This window comes from Nelusetta ayraudi, unplaced genomic scaffold (assembly GCF_046127955.1).
Source record: "Nelusetta ayraudi isolate G7.1 ecotype Tasmania unplaced genomic scaffold, CSIRO-AGI_Nayr_v1 ptg000004l, whole genome shotgun sequence".
Taxonomy (NCBI): Eukaryota; Metazoa; Chordata; class Actinopteri; order Tetraodontiformes; family Monacanthidae; genus Nelusetta; species Nelusetta ayraudi.
The window spans coordinates 6,685,001-6,703,187 of NW_027466054.1; the positions used below are offsets into that span (position 1 = coordinate 6,685,001).

At 42.1% G+C, this 18,187-nt stretch overlaps 3 protein-coding genes and 1 long non-coding RNA gene across 4 annotated transcripts in view; 2 read left to right on the forward strand and 2 right to left on the reverse strand.

Annotated features, from left to right (window-relative positions):
- Window positions 1-934, reverse strand: part of cldnd1b (claudin domain containing 1b) — a 4,645-nt gene extending 3,711 nt beyond the window's left edge. The window contains exons 1-2 of the mRNA XM_076031554.1: window positions 814-934; window positions 1-131 (exon numbers count right to left, since the gene is read on the reverse strand). The exon at window positions 1-131 is cut by the window's left edge and continues 378 nt beyond it. The gene's annotated coding sequence lies outside the window, so the exon portion shown is untranslated. The remainder of the gene's footprint in view (window positions 132-813) is intronic.
- A 715-nt stretch (window positions 935-1,649) lies between these two features.
- Window positions 1,650-9,889, reverse strand: glb1 (galactosidase, beta 1). The gene is made up of 16 exons (XM_076031569.1): window positions 9,701-9,889; window positions 8,203-8,372; window positions 7,216-7,366; window positions 6,998-7,058; window positions 6,819-6,913; window positions 6,544-6,724; window positions 5,724-5,782; window positions 5,503-5,624; window positions 5,336-5,376; window positions 5,139-5,251; window positions 4,951-5,025; window positions 4,766-4,855; window positions 4,575-4,688; window positions 3,266-3,397; window positions 2,863-3,096; window positions 1,650-2,318 (listed from the first exon to the last, which is right to left on the reverse strand). The coding sequence occupies exons 1-16, from the start codon at window positions 9,755-9,757 to the stop codon at window positions 2,061-2,063; spliced, it is 1,953 nt and encodes a 650-aa protein (XP_075887684.1). The 5' UTR covers window positions 9,758-9,889; the 3' UTR covers window positions 1,650-2,060.
- Window positions 9,890-10,424: 535 nt separating this feature from the next.
- On the forward strand, window positions 10,425-12,336 carry ccdc86 (coiled-coil domain containing 86). The gene is made up of 4 exons (XM_076031584.1): window positions 10,425-11,012; window positions 11,400-11,529; window positions 11,622-11,696; window positions 12,032-12,336. The coding sequence occupies exons 1-4, from the start codon at window positions 10,507-10,509 to the stop codon at window positions 12,182-12,184; spliced, it is 864 nt and encodes a 287-aa protein (XP_075887699.1). The 5' UTR covers window positions 10,425-10,506; the 3' UTR covers window positions 12,185-12,336.
- A 1,739-nt stretch (window positions 12,337-14,075) lies between these two features.
- Window positions 14,076-15,331, forward strand: LOC142898192 (uncharacterized). Its single transcript, XR_012928546.1, has 3 exons — window positions 14,076-14,237; window positions 14,316-14,376; window positions 14,764-15,331. It is a non-coding gene; the product is annotated as an uncharacterized LOC142898192 (long non-coding RNA).
- The last annotated feature ends 2,856 nt before the right edge of the window (window positions 15,332-18,187 follow it).

An 18,187-nucleotide genomic window follows, 5' to 3' on the forward strand; every position in this document is an offset into this window, starting at 1 on the left:
CGCCTGGCGTGTGAAGACCACGGCATGTTTTGTTCCCCCCCCCTAAACTCTGATTAGTTGTGTTTCTACTCGGTCCTGCAGATGCACAGATGCATCGTGACCGCTGGCCTGACAGCAGTGACTTTTACAACCTGCAAAGGAAAAAGAGAACCACACACGAATATTTAACAAGTTGAAAAACTGTATAATCATACAGCTCGTAATATATACACAATACCAGTCAAAAGTTTGGACACAACTTCTCATGCAATTTTTTTTTTTTTTTTTTAATCTTTACAACTTTCTACACTGCAGACAGATGCTGAAGACATCAAATATATGAGCAAGATCCATGAAATTATGCAGCAAAGAAAAACACATTAAATAACTTAAAATATGCTTTTTATGAAAGGTGGTTATTTTGAAGAATTTCAATATAAAAGTGTTTGAGCTATTTTACACTTTTATCGTTTCCTACATAATTCCATGAGTGTTCAAACGTAGTTTTGATGCCTTCAGTGAGAAACTGCAATGTCAACAGTCATGAGAATGAAAGGAAGGACATTAACTTCATAGGGTGTGTACAAACATTTGACTGGTAGTGTGTACATATCAAAGCTTAAACCCAAATGGGTGACAAGCTGGAGGTTTTAGCCAGGTTAGCCGACAGCGAGCTAATAAAGGCCAGTAACGTCGTTAGCACCGCTAACAAAACCACTTTAACATTTAGCAGTGCTCTAAGCGAGCGAGTGAGCGCTACGACTGGAACCTCGGAATATATCGAAATGAAAACCAATCATTAAATATTTGATATCGAGACATTGTCAGGGTTACCTCGTTAGTAAACACTTCGTCCTGCTAATTTGTTTCGCTGCCTCTGTCATTTCCTCAAACAGCAGCAGCAGCTGCAGGCCCCCGCCCTCTTCTTCTACAATGCCTCCTCCCACTCCTCCCCCCACCCTCCTCTTCTTCTTCTTCGCTTATGTGTTCAACAAAAGCCAGCAGTGAACCCGCGTTCTATGCTCAATACCGCCACCCCGCGCTTTGTAGAATCAATCTTCAAAGTAAGGAATTAGGATTGTAGCCCACTCTCTGGGGCTCATCACACAGCAACAAACTATTGTTATTACTAATGATGGTAAGGTTTTGTTTTGTTTTTTTTGTACACAACTGGTTTTCTTACCAGTTGCCCAATTTCATCGAGCCATTTTATGTTCCCTTGCATTGTATTGTTTTTAATTATTCTTCCCAAAAGGTGTATTTCAAACTTTTTATATTTTATATCACAATTACTCATATTTGTATATTGTACATACAATCCATTTTAAACCAGGCCAGAAGCCCTGCATTCTATATCACCACCTTCCTAGAACAATAGCCCATTTAATTATTTGACAAAAAATATATTTTTGCCCAAATCATCTTTTCATGATGATTTGGTTAAATATTTTCTGTCTTCTGAGACTTCCTTTTTATGACTTGGGCCAGAGGGCCAAAATATGAAGATGAATTTGTTGTATCATGCTGATTTTCCACTTTTCACATATTCACTGTGACAGCAGCACCAGTAAATACACAGTCTGGTCTGTAACATGGGTGAAGCCATAAAGCAGCAGGCAGTTCAAGCATTGATCAACATATCCTGAACATATGACAAACTCTGACAAAAGAGCTGATCAGAATTTTATGAAATCATTTTTAATCATGAAAAACAGTTGCTTTACAGTGCAGAATTATTACCTGTGTCATAGCATACACAAACATGACATTTCCTCTGTGTACAGCTATCATGCTGTAATCACTGAAAATGCATTGATCCCTTTGTAAGACAATAGCAATAAACTAAAAGTTGCCACAAAATAAATCGGTGGTTGAAAAATAAGTTGAGTGAAGATCCCCAAAAATGTATCTTACACCCTATACAGCAATTGTGAAAGACAACACGGTAATTTAGTGATTTCACGGGCCCACATTATCCCACGTCCACATACAGTATATCACCTCCTTCAAAATGTTGCAGATGTGGAACGCTAATGTTCAGCCAGCAGTGCAAATACATTTGGATGCAGCAGTGAGGGTCCTTAGAATCCTAGCCCACCCTCTTTTGAGAAGGGTTTGAGGTGTTTGTGTTCGGACTGGACAGTTGCGTTCAGGATTGGGGTCGCTGTAAACTCCACATAGCACAGATCTGAGCTGCGGGGAGCCTCCTCCAGCTCCAGGACGGTCACATTGTTGAGTGCAGTCGTGCTGAGAATGGCGGCAGGGACAAAAAGTGTCTCCTGAGGGCCTCTAGCTGGCCAGTAACGGCCCATGTTGATTCCATTAATCCAAACTTGACCCTGGGGGAGAAAAAAAACAAGACCAGAAATTAGTTTAGTGGTTCTAGGAAACTACAACTTCATAAAATCACTTGCTAACTTTACTCCAAAGTTGCATGAGGAGAGATGTCAATGCCATACATTTACATATAGGCTTTTCAGCAACGTTTTCCACTGCTGAAGATGATTTTTAAGCTTATTAACAGTATTTTGTATTTAATAGTAAATAGATAAAACAGTGAACAATAATTATTTATATTTTGGAATATTCTGATAGAACTTAAAATAAAAATCATCACAGTGCAAGGTCTACTTGACAAAATGTGTTATTTAAATAGGGGAATATTGTTACTGTCTGTTTGTCTTCTATATATTTTGGACAAAAAGGAATTAATCTGTTTTATGTGCTCATGAATTAACCTCATCGATGAAGTAAAACAAAATCTCAAAACACTTATAAAAGCTCATTTATTTGATCTAAAAATTCCTAATATTTATCAAAAACAATTCTATTTAAAAACAAAAAAATACTCTGTTGCTGTCTATCTGTGCATGAGTGACATGCCTTTCTCCACTTGGGCAGTTTGATGTAGGTGTCCTGGGGCAGATCTGGGATGCCGTCAGGAATGATGAAGTTTCCCTCGTAGAAGGTTGGGAGAGAAAGATTAGGTGGCTGAGGTGCTTCTCTCGTCTTTGTTTGACCCAGAAGGCCTTGACTGAGCACCTGATCAATACTGAGACTGTACATGGTCCAGTCTTGAAGTATGTTCTTCCCCAGAGTCAGGTTGGACACGAGACCCTGGACAGTAAAGGCAAGAGACAAGCAGAACAAAGTAGAATAATAAATCTAAAAACGGAGAGTCAGGTAAAATTTCTCTGCAGAGAACTGCCGCAGCTTCTTGAGTGCCACAATCTTCAAGTTGAATGGTCATTTTAAAATGGAACAGCAAAAATCCACCAGGCAAAACCTTAAAGTCGTTGATGTGACTTCCGTAGTTGATCCGGCCCATGTTCTCCACCAGGAGGTCCAGCTGACTGCCATTTTTTCCAGTCACGTTGACAGTTAAGGCGATGTCCCTTTCAAGAACCCCAACAGCCACCTTGAGAAGAAGAAAGAGTCAGTGTATATGTAAACACAGAGGCACGGTGTCAAGTAGCAATGTACAAATTCATTTTAATGCGTTCATTCAAATTCATTAACATGTTGGGCAAAATTCCTTAGTTTGAACTGGATGAGAAAAGCTTATAACCTGCTTAGTTTAGTTTTAGGGGCTCTGTGGAGTTTTGTTTAGTTAAGATAAGTCATCATTTTTATTTATATACATTTTATATATCAAATTCTAAAAATCAGTCTATGTGAGACCTTTGACCTTTGTTTTCTGGTTGTGAACAACTGGATAAAGGCTACTGCAAATGTTTAGCACAGGCAGATTAAATCAGCAAGCAAACAGATATCTTATCACTCTGGAGTTATGGACCCTGTTGTCGGATACTTTGTCGCCTAACCCCTGTTTTGCACCAGAAGCGTCTGCAGAGCGTCAGCAGAGTGACCGCATTGACGCTCTGCTCACGCTCCAGCACCCTCCCACACAGGACGCGTTTTACGAGCAGAGCATCTCGCGCAGCGGCTCGATCGGTTCACGCGAGGATCGCAAGATCGCGCGACAACCCAGGTAGTTTTCGCCTGTTTTTAAAGAAAACAACAATGAAACAAATCCTCGATACTTCGAGACACTGTCCCAACAGTGTCTCGAAGTATCGATGTGTGTAAAAAAGAAAAATAATAATAAACCGAACTGCTGGTATCATACAAAATGCAGGTATTTAAAGTATAGATGCATTTTGTTCATCATAGTCTGAGATTCAAAGTGAAATCTGTTTTTGTTTGACGGCCGACCTGAACAGCGTTGAAGCCGATGCGTCACGTTGATGTTTCACAGTAAAGTACAGCACATATAAATACAAAATCCAGCAAATTGTGTGTTATGATGAAAATCAACCGGATCCACCGTGTTTTTACACCATTGACTTCCCGTCTGAACGATTCTACCTGCTACGATTGACGCAGGAGGGACGCGGCAAGCGTCAAAGAATAAATTCTGGCGTTCTTTTCCAGCGGGTCGCGTTTTACTGCTTCTGGGACGCTTCTGGGACGCGGACGCTCTGCGCCTGGTGTGAACCTGCTCATTGACTTTAGTGGCCGCGTTTCACTGCGTCGACGCGGACGCTCTGCTGACGCTCTGCAAACGCTTCTGGTGTAAAACAGGGGTGACTCACTCCGTCCACAGACACGTAGGCTCTATCGTGGATGCCGTTCAGGGGGGATGACAGTGGAGTCGGAGCGCTGCAGTCGACCGGTAGAGTTGTCCTGTACAGCACAAAACCAAACGCCTACAAACAGAGAATCACATTGAGAACAAAACAACAACAAAACACAACAACATACTGTCTTGTGTATTTAAGAATACCTGGCCGAGTTCAATGAAGGTCTGGGGATACGTGCTTTTCACAGGTCCGGAGTAGGAGAGTTTGTCCAAGGCACTGACAACAGTGTGGATCTGTGGCGACAGAGCATAGCTTCTCCCGTTTGTATTGGTCAGAAGGGCGAGGATAGTTTAAAAGGTCAAGCAGAGCGCGATAAGTGACTGTGTACCCTTTGCATTGCGACACGTCCATATGCATACTTTGGTGTCGATGGGGGCATCAGCCCCTCCGGTATTTTGCGGTACTTTTGTGGGGGAAGAAAAACAAGCAATGGGATAGAAGATTGTGTTTCATCAAGACGTGAACAAAGTGCAGTTAAATTGGCGAGAAGCTGCACAGCTGAATTTGCGTTCTCACCATCTTGATAACCTTTTGAATGGCAAAGTACTTCTCGGTGAGGTCTCCCGCCTCTGAGAGCGGGGCGTCGTAGTCGTAACTGGTGGGCTGAGCGCCGTACGGTGAGTTGGCACCTGGGGAGTTGGGAGAACATCAGATGGTGATTTTGTTTATTTGCAGCCAGGTGGCTCAGCTGTTGGACGCACTACCTCACTCACCGTTCCAGTAGCCAAAATTTGTTCCCCCTATAAACATGTATCTGCCAGGAGAGATGAGAAAGTCAAACTAAGCGCTAGTTGTTTCAGTGATTTAGATTCCAGCCAAGTAGGGAAGAGAAAACAAACAGCACAGGCATCGGAATTCAGGCCGACGGACAAAAACTCACAGATTGACGTTTGCTCCTGCAGCCAGGATCTCATTAAGAGACTTTGCCACCATAGCAGTAGACACAACCGAGTGAGGTGATCCCCAGTGGTCCAGCCAGCCGGTGTAGAACTCAGAGTTCACCTGGAAATGGTCAAATGGTAAGTGGACTGCAGTTATATAGCACTTTTCCGCACATTCATGGTTCAACCATTCAAAGCAAAGATGCAGGAGAACTCTTACCAGCGGTCCGTGAGGCTCAGCATATCTCTGCACTTCAAAGGCAGCGGTTACATTTGCACCTGTTAGAGAGAAATCGAACATAAGCTCATTTGACCTCCTCTTGGCTTGTGACTCCTACTTAAATAGTTTGTTCATGTAAAACTTGTGACACACCATAGAGGTGCCACATGTTGACATAGTCTATAGTCTTTTTACAGTTTAAGAAATATACAAAAAATAATAACGATAACAAATATTATACAGTGCAGGAGACAGAAAACCTTATTTGAGGCCTCCACCTACAATTAAGTTCATATAACACATGTTCGAGAGAACAAAGAGAACAAATAATGAACATAACAAAAGAAAAAATAAGACAATACAAGAGTGATACACCTGGATTGACTCCAGAGCAAATACTAGTGGTAGTAAAGGTCATGTCACTAGGAGTAGAACAAATAAAAAAAAACCAAATCTTATCTAAAATTGACCTCTGTAAGAGATTTCTGAGGATGAAGAGAACATGATGACTGGTGCCGCGTTACAACATAGAAAAACCCCAAGACAAACAACAACAAGACAGAACATCCCAGCAAAAGAAAACTAATGTGTCACATCATGAAACTTTAACCCTTAACTGGCAACATTACAAAAGCAGATTCAAGTTTGACAAACTCTGGCTCAGCTGGATTGCTAAACATTAAACTTTGAAATTGCCTTTCAAGTTTTCCTCCCCTTTATAAATTATTTGTCTGGGCTCGTTATTACATGGTTGTGCCAGATAATAAGTCCAAAGGGTTTGAGTAAACTTCCTGCAGGCTAGGAGAAGAATGACAACTACCTGGGCCGAAGTCCACAGTGGTGTAGAGACCCCGTATTGTGCCACACTTCAAATAGCCCAGGCTTGCTCCGTCAGTGGTGAAGAGCACCACTTTGTTCCCGAGGTGAGACTGGAACAGCTTGGAAAGGTGGCGCAAGTAGTTGTAGTCACAGACGAAATAGCTGCCATATTCATTCTCCACCTAAGGAAAGACATCAGAGTGGGCAGAATTATTTCCACAGACAGTCAACAGCAGGATTTTATTGATATACACCTTGAACAGACTCGTCCCTCACCTGCACTGTTATAATAGGACCACCGTTCTGGTAGAGAAACGGCTTGATCATGGGGAGCAGCTTGCCCATCCATTTGTCTACTGCAGCAATGTAATCTGAGAAATAGACACACACAATTGACTTGCTTACTGTGGCCACTGGAACTGGGGCTACATGGGATTTCTTTCCTTAAAGCTAACCTGGATCTGAGGAACGCAGTACAATGTCCTTCTTTTTGAGAAGCCATGCTGGGAGCCCACCCTGATGATGAAAAAGGTACAAAGATTGTAATCAGAGGTTTAAATGAGGTGTAATACAATAAATGCAAAAATATCAATACACCTGTATAAATAGAAATCCTGCATTTTCCAACAGTCCAAAAAGACTTTACAAGCAAATCAAAGTGGGCTGCACTCACCATGTCCCACTCGGCACATATGTACGGTCCAGGTCGGAGGATGACCAACAAACCAATGTCATTGGCCAGTTGAAGGAAATACTCCAGGTCCCTGTCCCCACTGAAGTTGTACTGTCCGGGAGACTCTTCATGGTAGTTCCAGGGGATGTACCTTCAACACAAGACAATATCAGTCAAAATGCACGTGGTGAGTTGACACGTGTCATCTGCAGGCAAACAGTTCTGGGAGACACGATGTAAACTTGTGTTATTTGCTTGTCTGTGTTTGGTATCATATTCACTGCGAGACAATAAAAAACGATGTATGTATTATGATACAATGCATAGAAACAACAATATTAATAAATGGACAAATATTACATTAATTGCATAATACGCGTATTACATTATTGTACATGCTTTCGTTGCAAAAAAGCAACATTTTCTGCCTTACTCAAAATTAGCCTATGATCGATAGACATGGCGAATAACAGTTGAATCATCAACGTGTGACAAAATTAGCTAATTTCATTCAAAAAATTCCTACACATTTTTTTTGTTTGAATTAGCCAAAAACAGATTGAATGCCTCATGAAAAACATATTTATACCTGTACTGTAGGTTCATTACTGTGATATACCACAGCACACTACAGTGCAAACAATCTTACATTCTTAATCTCAACAATCGTTACATCACACTTAATATGTCCAGTTTTATGTAGTTATTGCAGAATTTACCAACACAAGTCATCCAAAAATATTTACACACACACACACACACACACACACACACACACATATACTGTATATACACACAGTATACATATATATGTACGTTTATTTGGATATTCTATGGACGGTAGATGAAATTGTGAAAATAGTGTGATTTGCAAAGCAATAAAGATACACAATGATTCCTTTGTTGGTGTTACAACAGGTCATGGCCACAACACAAATGAGCAGCGGCTTAGACCCAAACAGTGAGAGTGTTCTGAGGTGAACCTACGTCTGGATGGCATTCAGTCCCGCCATGTACATCTTGAGTAGCCGGTCCTTCCAGTAGACCCTGGGGATCCTGCTGTAGTGGATGCTTCCCGATACGTAGCGAAACCTTTCCCCATCTTTCCGAAAGCAGTCCTTCTTGTAATCCACGCTGAACGAGCGAGGTGCTCCGAGCTGAAAAACACCACACCCATCCATCAACTCTGTTCAAACAACACCAGCCACGTGCCATTTATAGAGAGGTTAACTGGTCTGTCACACGTTCCTCATTATGCTTCCTAAATGTGTTTTTGGCACAGGCCAGACTCATCAGCTGACTGGCAGAGATCTGAAACATACTCGGTGACTATGAGACAGCTGTGACTAATACTTCAGTAGAATATTCAAAATCTACAAACCACATGTGCTGTTTCTAAAGGGATGCACACACTATTCTACTGAGTTTCTGGTAATTACAATGCAGTACACTTGTAATCTGCCTATATGCTTTTAACTGAAATTGAACTTCGTTAATATTCTGGCTTTGGCTCAAAATATCTTTCACTCGGTCTAATTGACAGAAAGGAAATTAGCTACATTCTTAGTTAGTAACCCGGTTGACTTTAAGTCATTAAGTCAAATATTTGTTGACTTCAGACAGCAATAACAGTTTATTATGCTTATACACCTTACAACTTGGCCCCTCCCTACTTGTCCGACCTCATCGTCCGTCACACCCCAAACCGTCCCCTTCGCTCAGCTGATGCTAACCTTCTGTCACCCCTTGCCATAACCAAGCACCGAACCCTGGGGGACCGGGCCTTCAGTGTCTCTGCCCCCACCCTCTGGAACTCCCTCCCCAAACACATCCGCAACTGTACGGAGCTCAACAACTTCAAGACTGCACTCAAAACCCACCTCTTCAGAATTGCCTACCCTACCTGACCCCTCCAACCCACCACACCTCCCAGCCCATATCTGCCCTCTCAACCCTGTCTCTTTTTAACTGATTTTAACTGATTTTGTTTTATTTTATTATTATCTATTTTTTAATCGTTTTTTAATTTTTAATCTCTCGCATTGTTTTTATTGTTATTTTACCTGTAAAGCGACTCTGAGCACCTGTAAGAGCGCTTTATAAATAAAAAGCATTATTATTATATTATTATTATTATTGTTATTATTATTACTTATCGTTCATTAAAGATTACTACCATTCCCAGATTACTGACCATTCATAGCCATGCCTGTCAGTTCACCCGTTGAATAGATCACTGTAGATTGACCAAAACATTTGAATGATGGTGAAAATCTCAACCTTTGTTCATTGAGAAACGTGTTCCAGTTGCCATGCTGCTATTTAATCGCTGTAGGCTCACCACTCGTTCTGACAAGAGGCAGCATATTCTTTAGGTCGCACAGCTTCTTTTAAAAGCGCCCTGGAGGACTGTTTTAAGTAGTTCTCAGTCCTTAAGATGCGTCACCCTGCGCTTCAGAGAGGACAGAAGTTAAGTGGGACTCACTGATTGTGCAGAGAGCAGCAGGAGCAGCAGTAAGCTTCCGTATCTGAGCAGAGACATTCTGGGTCCGCCGTCCTCTTCTGATTCGTAATTACAGTAACTACAGAAAATGTTCCTTCCCAGGTGAAAACCTCTCCACGAATGACTACTCACAGCTGGTATCTTCCTAGAAGGTACCGCGCATCACAAGTTACGGAAGTGAAATCATGTGACGCTTAGTGGCGCAAGGACGCCTTTTGATCAATAGATGGCAGTGTTACGCCTTTTATTTGGAGTTTAAATGACAAAGACGTCTAAACTTATTCATGACCCTGAAGAGGAATAAGCGGGTATAGAAGATGAATGAATGAATAATCTATATAAATATTTAGATGGCACCGACAGTAAGTTTTACCTACCTACATACCGGGATAGAAATGTGACAAAAAAAAACATGACACGGTATGATCCTGTGTGATACAAAAAATATCACACAGCCGCTTCTTACAAGTGATACCATGTTTATTCGAATCATAAGTGTATGACGTATGGGTGAGTAGACTGAGGGTCAGGATTAACAGGAGAGTGTTCAGTTATGTTTGTGGAGTTGACTTGTTTGTTCAAATTTCCTTTATACTTTTTAATATTTCGTTTTTGGCCATACACTCGAGGCAAGGTGTGTGCAGTTCACACTCCAGACCAAAGGGGGCAGTAGTTACCCTGGCGTTGTTTACTATGCAGCGGAAGTGAAATAAAGTCCACAACACCGTCGTGAGCTACACGTGGGGAGCCTGCGGTGATGGTGTGGTGAGACAAACTCCAGTAACATCATGTCAAGGAGGCAAAAAGCTGTGTCAGAAGACCGGAGCGGCCCTGGAGGGGAGGAGGTGGTGCCGGAGACCAGGACGACCCGCAGCGGCCGCAGAGTGCGCACTCCTGCCGCGCTGCTGGACCAAGAGCCCCTGGTGAGAACTCCAGCGAGGAGAACGAGGAGGTCGGCCCTCCAAGAGTTGCAGGTAGAAGTAGAGAAAAACACCACGGCGACGGAGCCAAGACCAGAAAGTTTGCCGGAGGAGAACCTCAGCAAGCCCGGTGAAACGGAGCCATGTGTCGGCACAGACCCGGTGGAGCTGCCAGCAGAGGCTGCAGAGGATTCACAGAGAACCCAAGATGACGGACATGTGGCCGGACCGACACCGGTCGAGACCGCGCCGACGAACGCCGCTACTGTCCCGTCCAAGAAGCCTCGTTTGGACTCGGGCAAAAAACAGAACCCGGTGATTCCTCTAGGAAAACCCAAGTCCGGTCGAGTGTGGAAGAACCGCAACAAACAGAGGTGAGAACGTCGGCGTGGCAGCAACGTCACATCTGACACTCAGCTGACGTCACAGAGTGGAAGCGTTCCTTGGTGGCTTATACCATTGACTTGTTAGGTTTAACATTTCCAAAAGGATGTCAGTCTTGAAACGCTTTAAAACCGAAGTAATGTAGTCATGTATAAGGTTCTTCTGGGGTCAAGTCACGTGATGAAATTCCAGCTCATCATCAGTTAGAATATCAAACTGCAACTTGATTGTGAGAGTATGAAGGGTCAGTTGAGGTGTACTTGAATCTAGCAATATGTACCTTAGGAGGAGCCAGAGAGGAGATCTATATCACAGAACAGAGTTGATGAATGCATAGAACCAATGGTATGGATTGGGACGTGTGTTTTGTTCTCAAGGTTCTCCGCAGTGGTGAGAGACAAACAGCTGTGCTCCTCCTGGGAGAAGAAGATGGCGGCAAAGCGGGAGAAGGAGCTGGTGAAGCGGTACTCTCTGCAGCTCAAAGAGGACAAGGCCCGGGAGAAGGAGGTGAGCTGGCGCTGTTTCAGGTCTCAACACCGGTCACGTAAACGCTTGCACTCGTGTGACATCCTTGCCCCCCACCTCGTCTGTATCTGTAGGAGAAGCGGAAAAGGAGAGAGGACAACCTGAAACGTCGCACTGAGAACGAACGCAAAGCAGAGATTGTCCAAGTGGTGAGTCCAACTGCTGCACCAGTCCATATTTCTTGGAATTCAATTTCATGGCTCTTCATAGTTAGTTATAGAAGATTTGATACTTTTATTATAAAAAGAATCCTTACTTCTCATTAATGTATGATCTGAAATGATCATATCTATCACAATCTTGAAAGACACCAAGAGCTTCAAAAACAAAACAATTCAACAAATATTTTTATTTCCAAATTTACCAAATTGATTTAAACTATGAAAAAGCTAATGTCAGTGTTAGCATTTACCAGTACTAGCACACAATCTCTCCAGTCGTTGTTGCGACCTGTTCACATTTTCCTTTGTCGTTCCAATCGCAGATTAAGAACACAACAAAAATCAAGAGGATGAAGAAGAAACAGCTGAGGAAGATCGAGAAGAGAGACACGCTGGCTCTGATGCAGAAGGCGCAGAAGCAGAATGCAAAAGGCAAAGGGCAGAAAAACAATAAGGGTGACCAAGATTTAACCTAAACACTGGGAGACAATAAAAATCTGTATGTGCAGTGGGGTTTTTTTGCCTTCATGTTTTATTATTAAATGTTCTGTTAAAGCCTTTTCACTGTAAAAGCTTCTTTTTTTTTAGTTTAAATTTGTTCCGAAAAATAAAACGCGTTGACGCACAACTGAAGAATGTGCATTCTGCTGTTGTGAAGTTGAAGGTAAATAGATCAGCCGTGATTGATCAGCCAGTTCTTGTCCTACACCACCTAAAACTATCTGTGGTGCTGTTGCAATGGGAAGATTCTTTGGAGAAGTACAGGAACCATTTCTCAGATTTTTTTTGACATGCTGAGAGAATGAGCTGATCAAGACAAACACCAGCTTTGGTCCCAGCTAAGATGTGTTTGGAGCTGGACACTTAAGTCATGGGAAAACATGTGACTGGTACCAGACTACCAGTTGACAGTATACAGAGTGCAAACATTCACATCATGTGAATGTTCACAGTGATGGAGATGTCACATGGAAAATAACCACTGAGTGGGACAGTTTTTAAGGACACATTTATACACAATGCTTGAATTGACCAGATCTGTCATTAAGAACCCAAAACAAGATGTTTAATAAATCTTAAAAAAAAAAATGTAAATAGTACTTTGAATTCACATTTTAAACCAAGATTTGAGACGCTTGATCCTACATTTTTTTGTTCAGGAAATAACTACACTCATACATTTTACTCTGGAAAGAATAATGTGCTTTACATTATTTTTTTGTTTTGTTTCATAAAGTAGTTCATTCTGAAAATGCACGGATAATGATAATTGTGTATTTTAGCTTTGAAAATATAATTTCTGTTAAACTGCTTATACATAATAGTTAATTAACTATAACATAGGAAATAAGGCTGAAAAATGAGTATGTTCACCCTTGAGTCCATAACCCTTTCATACTGTTGCGACAAAGAAATTTGATGATGTTGCCTTTGTAACAAACCAACACAGTAGAATAGTAATTTTCTGTTGTGTCTCTTGAGATTTGACTGGATTCTGCTCAACACAAAGCAGGTTTCCTGCCTGAGATGAACATAAAATGCCGTTCAGTCCTCAAATGCGGATGGGTTTATTCAAACTGCCCAGCGACTGGATGCATACTATTGAGGAGAAGAGCCCTGATTTTAAAACAAAATGATTTTCAAATAAAACATTTTTCATAGCAACCATGACAAGCTAAACTATAAGATAAAAATAATTAAGATCAAAAATAATTATTTGATGCTACAAATAAGCTGATAAAGGGGATTTTTAACCAGCGTCATAAAAATGATCAAGTACCTAAATGATTTTGAAGGATATTATTGAACAAAATAGATACCAGTCAAATTATTCTGGTAAAAAAATAATGAAGATTTTCATTTGTGTTGCCAGCAGACTGGTGACAAATTGAATGCATTCCAAGTGTTTGGCGGACAAAACAAACAGTAATGAGAGAAGTAATTTTTGATATGGGGGTGGTGCTCATTCTAATCCCCAACATTGTGACACTGTCATTACATCCAGTTTGTTATGCAGCGTCAGTAGATGAGTCACAAGATTCACAGCAACAAAGTTGCGCACAAAGGCACCTCACCTGCTGCTCACCTGCTGCTCACCTTTATTCTCATTCCATGGTACACACACACACGGAACAGCACCTGTGCACATTATTCATAAGTGTCGGGCGCACACTGCTGCCATTGTGCCACGCAGTGAAGCTGGTTTGTCACCGGTCTTCTCTGCCAACCCTTTGAGTTGCTCTAAACAAACCAAAAAAAAAAAATGTTGTTGGGGGGACAAAGCAAGTTGTTACACTAAGGTGATGGATGTGGAAGAAACAGCCATTCTTCATGTGGAAAGAACGGGTTTCTCTCATGACATTTTTCCACCACTGCCGCTCACCTTATAAAAGTGGAGACGCAGTGCAGGGGTCAACATCTCTGCGTGGACCAGCTGCAGGAGGACGGTAACCCAGCCGGGAACAAGGTCGTGCGCAGATCAGATCCAGAGGACATCCGGAGTACTTTTGAAAACCTCAATCTCAAACCGTGAGTACGGAATGGAACGATAGCTCGTCTTTAGTTGCATAAAGTCAGAAAGTAACTTTTTCTTTTAACAACTTGTAGATGTCACAAAGGTCTAAAATGCTGCTGCTGCTGACAATCCTGGTGCAACTCCTGATCCTTGGTGAGTGACAGTGACGACCCCGGAAATTCACAATCGTTAAAGCAATCCACACGGTGGACCACATGTGGCGCCCACAGGCCTGTTCTAAAAAATAGCACAACTTGTTGAGCTGTGTCTGAATTTCAATTTTATCCAACCTTAATTGTCATTGTTGATAATTATTGAGAATTCATTAGTGTGATTGAGTGTCTTCAAATACATCAGTATCATTAATAATAATATAGAAGTATAGACTGACTGATGAAATTTGATATTTCAGAAGAGTGTAGCCAACTGGAGGACTTTCATATGACTCAGTATCAGTGAAGTAGCTCTCGGGTTCAAAAAGGTTGGCGACTCCTTGGTTCAAAGCTCCGCCTTGGTTTGAGCTGCGTTTTTCTTTTACAGTATCAGTGAACTGCCAGAGCTCCACTGAGGCCAACAGCACCGTGACCTCCATGACTAACAGCACCGTGACCTCCACGACTAACAGCACGGCCAACTCCACGGCCACCAGCATCGGCGGCACACACCCAGGAATCATGTTCATTAGCGGCCTGCTGGCATGTTACTTCAATATTACCCTCTACAAGATGTTCTTCAGAATCTAACTGCGAGGAGCTCTCTCTCTCTCTCTCTCTTTCTCTTAGAAGTATCACTTGTACCTCAACATGTAATTTATACTCAGTCATGCCAAGCTATGAGCAGGCTCGCTGTTGATAGTTTTTGGGAAAAAGCTAGGTGATCCAGTGTGGTAAAGTGCTACAATAAGGGTTGTGTGGAGTTTAAGATTAAGCCGATTTGTCTTTTTCGACCCATGCATTTGAAAAGCTGTGTTAGTTATTTTTAAGGTTGGCTGTTATCAAGGTTGGTTATTATTCTTGACAGTATTTTTCTAATCTTTTTTGTTCTAAAACTGCCAAAATTGTTAAACTTAATTTGTAACTATTAATCAACCTTTCAAACCATCCCTCAAAATGTTACAGCAGAAAGACAAATAAAATGTTGTGAAGACCATGACTTGTCATTGTTGAAAAATAGGCAGACTGCTGATCAGTTGCTATTGTTCAAACATGACGTTATGTAATTATTTGAATAACTCACCTAGTCATTCCTATGTCTTTCAAGTTTCCCTCCTCTGAAGTTCACGTTCACTTCAAGTAATACAACCCTGCAAGTTTTCTCAGTGAAAATGTCCTGGGAAATAAACCTGATTCTGAGTTTTGAAATAAATAAATAAATAAATAAATGAATAAATAAATTCAAAGCATCTTCCAATCTCTTCATCCTGGCTCAAGTGACAATTTTCTCTTTGCCTGTTTCACTAAAAGCCATTAATCAAAATGTGTCTGAGTTACATCCTGGGTGTGTCACAGCCTTCAATGACCAAGGCTAAGTGGGAGCTCAACCTGTTCCAAAGAGATGAGGAAGCCACGCAAACAGAACACCGAGCTGCACTTTTTACAACAACCAGCCTTTTGTAAACCGAAGTGCAAACATTAGCCGAACCTGTCGTGAACTGTAGAGTCCTGTATGAAATCCAGGTATGAATGGGTGTGACGCCACCTGGATCATGTGACACCACGTGACAGTGAGTAAACAACTCACCACCATCAGTTTCATGAAGGGAGACGCGCTGGAAGGTTCAAAGGAGAAAAGAGCAGAATGAAAGGAGAGGAAAGAAGTCCTTGTTTATGGCAAATAACACAAAATGAACTCATAAAATGTATCTCAAACCAGCGGGATGCAATTCACATGTCCTGTAGATAAACATCACATGAACAATGTGTGAGAAGGGTCGGGCAGTGTTGCAGAAACAGCCCCATATAAAAGAAACTTCAAATCTTACAGTTCTGCCCTAAACACCACTGGAGAAGCCTCGCATTATTAATATTCCAAAATCTTGTATAGATTTAAAAAAAGAAAGAAGCGCAGCATATTTAGCCCTGTGTTTACAGTCTTCTTCATGTTAAATGCTTTGTTGGACCTTCCACATGCTCAGAAGAGGAGAGGAACATGGCAAAGCGGCAGAATAAAAGAAAGAAGTTTGATTTCCCCCTCCATCCTATTGTCATAAAACCTAATTGCACCAATCCAGCTGCTGCTCACGGCTGCTCTGAATCCTGACCTTTCTGGCCTCCCTTCATGCAAAACAGATCGGCTCTGAAGCTCTGATGCTCACCACCCGCCAGATAATTTCACTTCAGGAAAACTCTAACCACATGTCTTTGAAACTTTATCTGATCTCATTTCTTATTATCTTTGATCCGACTCTCCCGCCGTCTCTGGGCAAAAGCGGGTTCACAACCGGGACAGGTCATCAGTTTATAACAGGGCCACCACTTACACCCTGCACTCACTCCCATAGCTCAGTTCCCAATTCAGCTCACGTTGACGTCTTTGGACCGTGTGAGGAAGTGGAAAGAGAGACACAAATGCTGTGTCTCAATTCAGGTTCTGCACCCTTGAGACCGAGTGTCCTCCGTCTGAAGGAAGCGTTCTTAGAGTTCCCAGCCTAGAAGGACGGACCAAACCCCGCCTCCCCGGTCACCACTCGGGACGGTCTAGCCTTCGGCGTATTTCCTCTTTTCGTCACCGCCGTTCCCTCCGGCTGGCCAACCCAGGAAGTGACGTTTTTATAGTATCAAGCTAACCATTGGTTCACCATCTAACGATGCCGTTGGATGATCAAATAAATAAAATCCTACGTTAAAAACTGGATACTTTATGTGAAACTTCAATATTTAGATTTATATGTCGGGTCTTAACCAGTACATGCTGCTAATTTCAGCTGACTTCCCAGGATCCCACGATGCTTTGCAGCAGCATGCAAAGCATCATGGGATACATAAGTGCACGAAGGATAGTGCGGTCCTTGGAATCGGCTAAAATGAGTGTGTATTTCCGAGTGCGCATTTTGAGCGTCCTAAGCACCCTCGGCAATTGGGACAAGCCTTCACGCAGTGCTATGACGCAACATCCTTTCAAAATGCGTACTTCAAGGATGCAGAACCTGAATTGAGACACAGCAATAGAGAAGATGCAAACTACACAGCGTTCGCTAACCTCGACAGCACTGCGTCACCCTTTGAAACTTCCCTCGGTGTGACGACCAGTCATAACCTTTTGTAGTGCAACTGGTTCTACTGGTCACCCCACAACCCCTCCTGCAGGCACTGGCCTGAGACATTCAATTAGTCTTGTGTACACACACACACTCACGCACAAACACAGTTCATGTGCCATCCTATCTTTGATTGTCTCTGCCATTTAAAAGAGACTGTGTTTGTCATTAGGGGGGCTCTAGAGATAAATTGACATTGAAAAAACAATCATTACCTCCTTAAATAAGTGAGCTCACAAAGTCTGAGGAGGGAAGCTGTTACAGCTTAATTACAATGACTAATTACAGATTTGATTACAGATGGTTGTTATTACCAGCATTTGCCTTTCTGCATAGAGGCCCTACAGGCTTCCTTCAACTGTGTAGTGTTGAGAGTGTTTCCCGGATCAATGTGTGTGCGACATCTACGACAGGAACTCCAGCGAGTCTTCCCGTGAGCCTAAATCCGAACCAGCAGTTCCCATTTGCCACACTTGCTCAGGCAGGATGCGCACCCCCTACTTAATTTCCTTGTAAATACAGATGAAAGGACTTCAAAAGTAAATTCAGCCACTGAGTCATCAACAGCAAAGTATTTGATTATTACTTAATATAAAAGGAGAAATCCAGGTCAGACATCGACAAAGTCTTTTAGTGGGAAAAGACAGGAAAACACTCAAGTCTTTCCAAAACCTGGATTTTTATTTTATTTTATTTTATTTACAGTTC